Raw genomic sequence first — 6,935 nt, forward strand, 5'->3', positions numbered from 1 at the left:
AGATTTTCTTAATGTCATGTTATTTCTTTATTAATTTTAAATAATGCAATGTATTTTTTTTAAATGAAAATTTATATTTTCTTTTATTAAAATGAAGTTTATTTTTAAATTAAATTTTTTTAAAGAAAATATGACACTTTGAATATGACAAGAAACCACAATTCGTGATAAAAAAAAAATCTACCGCTTCCGCCTAAAAGCTTCCTTAAGAAGGAATAGGAATCCGAACCCTGAACTTCGTAAACGGAAAAGATCCGTTTCTAATTCGTGTCGCTATCAATAGTGGGCTCCTCTCATCAGGCCACGTTCCTCTTTTCTTTCCGTTTTTTAATTAATTCTTCCCGACCGTTGCACTTACACACAAATTCCCATACAAATCCCTCTTTCTCTCTCCCTCTCTACTCACCACCATTGCAAGATGAGCATCACTGCCGGAGCCAAACGCCATTGGAAGAAGGCTGCGAAAGTCACTCTTGCTCTCTTTTTCACAGGCTTCAACACCTCCAAATGGTCAGATCTTCGTTTTCTCTATCTTTTAAAGTTTATTTGACAACTTTTCACTCTAAATAAGTTGATTTTTGAGAAATTACAGCAAGACGGCGGCGAAATTGGCGGTGGCTCGGATAAAGCTTCTGAGGAACAAGAGACAGGTGGTGGTGAGGCAGATGAGACGTGATATTGCTATGCTACTTCAGTCTGGTCAAGACGCCACTGCTCGTATTAGGGTATGTTCGTTTCTTTTCATATTTTACTTTTGAAACCAGAAACCTCCTTGCCTAGCTTTCTTTTTCTGAAATTGATATTTTGAACAATGTGATGCTGAATTTGATGCTAGGATTTAGGGTTTGTTGGCTTCTAATCTTGAAACAGAATGCATTAGTCTGACTTTTGATTGTCAATTTGTAATCTTTAAGATTACTATGGATAACTACACCGAATATTTTCTTGATTGTAAACGAAATAGCTGACATGAATTTTTTGGCACATCAAGGTTGAACATGTGATGAGAGAACAGAATATTCTAGCTGCTAACGAGTTTATTGAGCTCTTCTGTGAACTAATCGTGCAAAGACTTACAATCATTGCAAAGCAAAGGTACATTTACAGGAAAAAATAAAACAATTTATCATTTCATTTGTATACCAACCATGTCAGCAAAATCACTCACTGTTTTGTGTTCATATGTTCAGAGAGTGTCCAGTGGATCTAAAAGAAGGGATATCAAGTTTAATATTTGCAGCACCTCGATGTTCTGAAATTCCAGAATTGGTTGCACTTCGGGACATTTTTGAGAAGAAATATGGCAAAGATTTTGTTGGTGCAGCTACTGATCTAAGACCTGATTGTGGTGTAAATCGAATGGTGATTGTTCTTATAATTCTACATTTCTTGATGCCTTATTACTTGAAGATGATAAATATTTGATGTTTTTTATTTATTATTCGCAGCTTATTGAGAAGCTCTCTGTTAAAACCCCTCCTGGTGAGGTAAAGTTGAAAATCCTAAAGGAAATAGCCAAAGAATACCAGGTTGAATGGGACACAACAGAATCTGAAACAGAACTTCTCAAGCCACCTGAAAAGCTTATTGTGAGTGTATGATATAGTGTGCTTTATAGATTATAATTCTCCATTTCATTTTTTTTTATTAATATTTTCTTATTTTTCTGCAGGATGGACCACAGACCTTTGTGAGTGCTTCTAGCATGCCTGTCAATTCTATGTCGGACCAATTTGTTCAGCCTGTGAATCGTACATCGGATCAGTTTGTTCAGCCAAACAACCCACCATCACGCAGGTAAAATGCAAGAAATAGCAACATACTTTCATTTCATCTGTTTATTAAAAGTAAATACTATTATTTTATGTAACGTAACCCTTTTTTTCTCTTTTTTTTGTTCCAGATACTCGGGTAATGGCCAAAACATGCAATTCAATGACACAAAATCAGCTGCTGAAGCTGCTGCTGAGTCAGCAAAGATGGCAATTGCAGCTGCAGAAGCAGCTGCATACTTAGCAAACAAAGACTCACATCAGTCAACTAGTCAACCACATGGACTTGGTTCAAGAAACTCTGACAATTTTGACTCCATTGATTATGCGAAAACATCAAGACAGAGCTCTGAAAGGTCTCACATATCATCAGCAGTAGATACAAATACAACTACTACTAATACCAAAGGGGGTCAAAGGAGATACAGTTACAATGCATCTGGTGTGAGATTTGATGAATCAGATTGTGAGATAGATGATAGCAAGCTGTTCAGAAGGCATACAATTAATACTGCTGCACCTCATAAAGTATCATCATCTGTGAAGTTTGATGAATCTGAGTCTGATTATGATGAAGAAATTGAGATGGATCATGATCATGACCACCGGTCTGGTGGTCCACCAGACCGGCCTGCACCAGGTGCACCCGCACCGCCTTCCGGTTATATGAAACAAGGTCAGCGGGTGCATCCGAAGCTCCCGGATTATGATACACTGGCAGCTCGTTTTGAAGCTCTCAGGCATCATAAACCATAGGCTTAAAAGATTGTTTATTGAGCATTTTGGTATGTTATATGACGAAATTACACTATACTATGTTGGTAGAATATGAATATCAACTTTCCTTTTATTATGGGTTGGTTGTTTCTTTTGAGTTTTCTTCATTCATTTATTCAATATATATATATCCATCTACATGTATGTATGCAGCAAGTATTAGCCCTTTGGTTGGCAAAATAGATAAAAATGTCGGTATACTTTAGTACTTCGAATGTCAGTTATGTTATTTTTGTTTATATTTGTAGCGAACCAATTCACAAGAATGATTAGTTTGGAATGTCAAGATCGAGAATTTATATCATTGTGTATCAGTTTATTACTTTAAGCAAGCATACAGACCCTTCAAGTTCATCAATTATACGTTTACAAGTTTGAAGAATGTTGCTATTAATGAAGGAAATGTAAATACAGGTATTATGGGTAAAGAAATGATCAAGTCGCTTCACAGAAGAATGTATCATACACAACAAATCAAGAATCAGAAAGAAAGAAAAAAAAACGAAGTCACAAAAATAGTGTCTATAGTACAATATATCACAGCAAACTAATCCAGCATATAAATATAATCAGAGCAACATTTACAAAATAAAATATCCAGAAACATGTCTATGGTATTGACATTTGATCTACTCCCTGTGAAAAAGGTAATGCTTCCATTCTGTAATTGCTTGTTCTTGCACAACAAAAATCATACAAGTTTCTGCACACGCCTTTACTGAATGGATGAACCCTTTCAGGAATCGATCTGCACATTTATTCAGACACTTGTTTCATCCTTTTTGCTATAATTTCTGAAATAATTGCATAAAAGAAGACAAGAAAACTTAAATCTTAGATCGTCATAAAAAAATTGGTCAAAATGTGTTGCGTCTTTTATGCGTCATAGGTGTGTTTATACAACAACATTTCACATTTTCCAATTTATAGAAAAAACTTTCATTTTAGGACCAAAAGATGAGAAATTTTACAGGTTCAAACTAACCTCATGTAGTGTATACGTCTTCGTCTCACCAGCTCATATGTAGTTTGATTTGTCATGATTAAATAACTACAAAGAAAATACAAATTGAAGTTACAAAAGGGATATTTTATTAGTGTTACAAAACTAAGTACTTACGTATGGAATACGAGAAGGAGAAAGAGAAATATCAGTGAAATTGCCAATATAGCTAGCATTATAATTACGAATATATCCTTCACCCTGAAAGAAACGAAAATGTCTAGTGATCAAGCTCAAAAATTTTAATTGAAAAATCAGATAAAAAAAATGAGTACACATGTCAAAGGAAAACAAACCATGAGTCTTTAACATGATCATTGAGGTAATTAATGTACCATATTCCAGTCCAGATGCATAAAGCAAATTCCTCAAATATATACCACCTGTCAATCATTACCCAAATAGAACATATTCTTTAAATTAGTTGAGATTTTATCTGAATCCAAGGTAAAATTTAGCACACAATTAATCAAGTTTAGTATAAAATTTAAAAATAAAAAAGATGTACACACCAAAATCGACAATGGTTGCCTTGTCCTACACATGTTCCCAACCAAACACAATGATGATCAAACTGAAGAACACATTTTTCACAATCATGACAATGCTTTGTTCTTGGAGGCTGCAATAAAGTTACACTCAGACCAGATTTTTTGTTGTTGACACATCAGCAAACATGATACATAATGAAAAAAGAAATGCAAAAAAAAGTTCAAACAAGAGAGATACCTGCACAACATTACAGAAAGTGCATGTGCAAGTCCTGAAAAGTAAAAACCAATTAAAACATTAAGCCATGATTTTTGGCTTAACCCATTAAGTCAAGACTCAAGAAGAAACAACATAATAGGATCTTTAAACATAATTAAAACATGATAAGCGAATAAAATCAATCAAGTCTACCTGACAGCTGTCCCACTTGGATACAAATCCATCACCATCTTTGTCCAGTTCATTCTATTATTCCCTAAAATGTTTTCACCCCTCTGATTTCCATCAAATGTCACAACTACACTGTCATTTTTTGCTTGAAGCAGGTTGTCTTTGCTTGATCATTTACATAAATACAAGAAAAATGGTACCACTATTAGATAATATGTTACCTTCATCAATAAAAGAACCAATAAAAATAAAAAAAGGGTGCTTACTTTGAAGTCTCTGATGCCCTTAATGAGGCTTCTGCCCTAGCAAATTCTCTCATTGCATCAAGCACATACCTAAAGCATTAACATGACTGTTATACATAATACTCAATTTAATCTAATGCAAGTTCATAATCAATTTGACTTATAACTTGATATTTCTATGCTTTATGAATTATGATTGTTATGACTTACCCAGGAGAAGAACCAGATGTATAAAGATACTGAACTATGGTGGCCACAAATAACAATAAATAGCAAATTGTGGACCTGAAGAAAAGAGAAGACACTTCCATTTAGAACAGTATGAGACAAGGGATTTATCCCAATTAGAATAGATAGAGAAGCTTCCAAAGTTAACAGCTTTTCTAGCTTTCAATTGAATACAGAAACTGAATAAAGAAACCGAATTGATTGGCTAACTACAACGCGTAATCATAACTACTCTTTAGAGCAACAACCAGTTTCACAAGTCGTATGACAGGTGAAATTAACAATCAATTACCAACGAACCCTACTTCGATAATAATGTATAACGAAATGTGTGAGTGATTACCAAGACAGTGTTTTCAATTTCTCCATGAATTCACTGTCGAAGATGAAAAGAAAACCGAGGAATACAAGATGAAGCACCACCAGCATCAGTTGCATACATAACGCAGATCTTTTAGCTGTAACGAAAATCACACACCCAAAAACACATTCCCAATGCAAAATCATTACTTAGGTATAAAATCACATAGGAGTTAAACACATAATCACAAAATAGAAGCTTGTAATTATTACGGGGATCAGAGAGACAGGGGATCCACTTGGAACATCGATCAGAATAACTATCCGATGGGTCTCCGGAGCTACCTAAAAAACTCATCGCTTTCGTTCAACTCGATACTGGATCCGAACCCTAAAAGAAATTGTTGGACCTATAAATCTTGCATATCTGGAACACTCCAACTGTTTTCGAGAGCTCAGAACATAAACGTGTTAAACGGAGAGGATGAATGCTCGGTGAACAGAAGTCGCGACTCGAGAGGGAAGTATCATGGATTAGTTGTACTTTTAGTCCTTTATATTATGCAGTGAAGTTGTTTTGGTCCTTACACTATGAGACTTTTCACTCTCTAGTGCTTAAACTTTTGTCTTATAATCATAATAAGATAATATTAACTATTAAGTTATTAATCACTTGGCAATGCTCATTAGGAATATTAATATAAACATATATTGTAATTTTTATTTTATGAAGTATTGAATTTGTAATTTCTTAATTTTTTTTTTAAAACCGGTCACGTATCTTCTTTATTATTATCTTTATATACTTTCCTTTATTTTATCTATATAATTTTTGTATACTTATCTTTATGTGCATCTTTATCTTTATCCGTATATAATTTTATTGTGATATTGTCGAATTTAAATACGAAAGTAATTTGACAAATTTATACTAACCAGTTTTTTTGTATATGTACTCAAAAATAGAGATGATCATCCGGATCAAATCGGTTTTTCGGCTTACAGAAATTAATGGATCTTGAACCGGATCTGTTGAAACTTATCGGACCTAATTTTGGTGTGGTCCGATTAGAAATTCCAAATACTTACCCGGTCACCCTAATCCAAAGTTGATTATTTTGTCCATCGATAACCTACTCATTTTAATCAAACACTTAAAACTACCACAATAGTTAATATAAAAGATCCAAACATCATTTGGAAACTATTTCGTTGAAACTTCACTTTGATTTGTCTTGGTTTTATTTTATATTAAATATTTATAATCGTAACGTATAAAGTTGTTTTATATTATAGTTATACATTTTCTTATATGCATAAAAATAATATTATTTTACTTTACATATAGTATATTCTACCAACATGATCGATAAAATTATTGATGTTGAATAATCGATTTTTGTGACCGTTAGACAAATCTTAAGCGAGCCTTCGATGCTTAGTGAAATCAGTGATTGGATCCATTAAGTTGGGAGTACTTAGACTATGTTCTAGTCCAATTCGGTTTGGGAGACGTTGGTGGGGATAGGTTTGTGAATGTCTGAGAACATATTGGTCTTCTATTCTTTTTAATTGAATCCCGACATCAGAATTTTCATTTCATCGTGGTCTTCGGCAAGATGAAGATTTATCTCCTTTTATCTTTATATTTGCAATGGAAGATCTTAATATTACAATTAAATATGGTGTGGAGTCAAAGTTAATAAGAGGGGTTTGTGTTGAAAATTT

General features: G+C 33.7%; 2 protein-coding genes across 3 annotated transcripts; one reads left to right on the forward strand and one right to left on the reverse strand.

The window, feature by feature from the left end:
• The first annotated feature begins 312 nt into the window (after positions 1 to 312).
• Positions 313 to 2,625, forward strand: LOC111902559 (uncharacterized). Its single transcript, XM_023898385.3, has 7 exons — positions 313 to 510; positions 593 to 725; positions 992 to 1,095; positions 1,191 to 1,362; positions 1,449 to 1,589; positions 1,673 to 1,797; positions 1,904 to 2,625. Exons 1-7 carry the CDS (start codon positions 419 to 421, stop codon positions 2,526 to 2,528), a joined length of 1,392 nt encoding a protein of 463 aa, XP_023754153.1. The 5' UTR covers positions 313 to 418; the 3' UTR covers positions 2,529 to 2,625.
• A 341-nt stretch (positions 2,626 to 2,966) lies between these two features.
• Positions 2,967 to 5,729, reverse strand: LOC111902560 (protein S-acyltransferase 10). 2 transcript variants are annotated; one of them, XM_023898386.2, is made up of 11 exons: positions 5,481 to 5,729; positions 5,251 to 5,365; positions 4,890 to 4,964; positions 4,701 to 4,769; positions 4,456 to 4,599; positions 4,282 to 4,315; positions 4,065 to 4,174; positions 3,849 to 3,935; positions 3,670 to 3,753; positions 3,535 to 3,600; positions 2,967 to 3,297 (listed from the first exon to the last, which is right to left on the reverse strand). In XM_023898386.2, exons 1-11 carry the CDS (start codon positions 5,563 to 5,565, stop codon positions 3,159 to 3,161), a joined length of 1,008 nt encoding a protein of 335 aa, XP_023754154.1. In that variant the 5' UTR covers positions 5,566 to 5,729; the 3' UTR covers positions 2,967 to 3,158. The 2 variants fall into 2 exon arrangements, with proteins under 2 accessions (XP_023754154.1, XP_023754155.1); XM_023898387.2 differs by having other exon boundaries at positions 3,057 to 3,343.
• Between the last annotated feature and the right edge of the window lie 1,206 nt (positions 5,730 to 6,935).

The sequence above is a fragment of the Lactuca sativa genome, chromosome 2 (genome assembly GCF_002870075.4).
Source record: "Lactuca sativa cultivar Salinas chromosome 2, Lsat_Salinas_v11, whole genome shotgun sequence".
NCBI classification, from domain to species: Eukaryota; Viridiplantae; Streptophyta; class Magnoliopsida; order Asterales; family Asteraceae; genus Lactuca; species Lactuca sativa.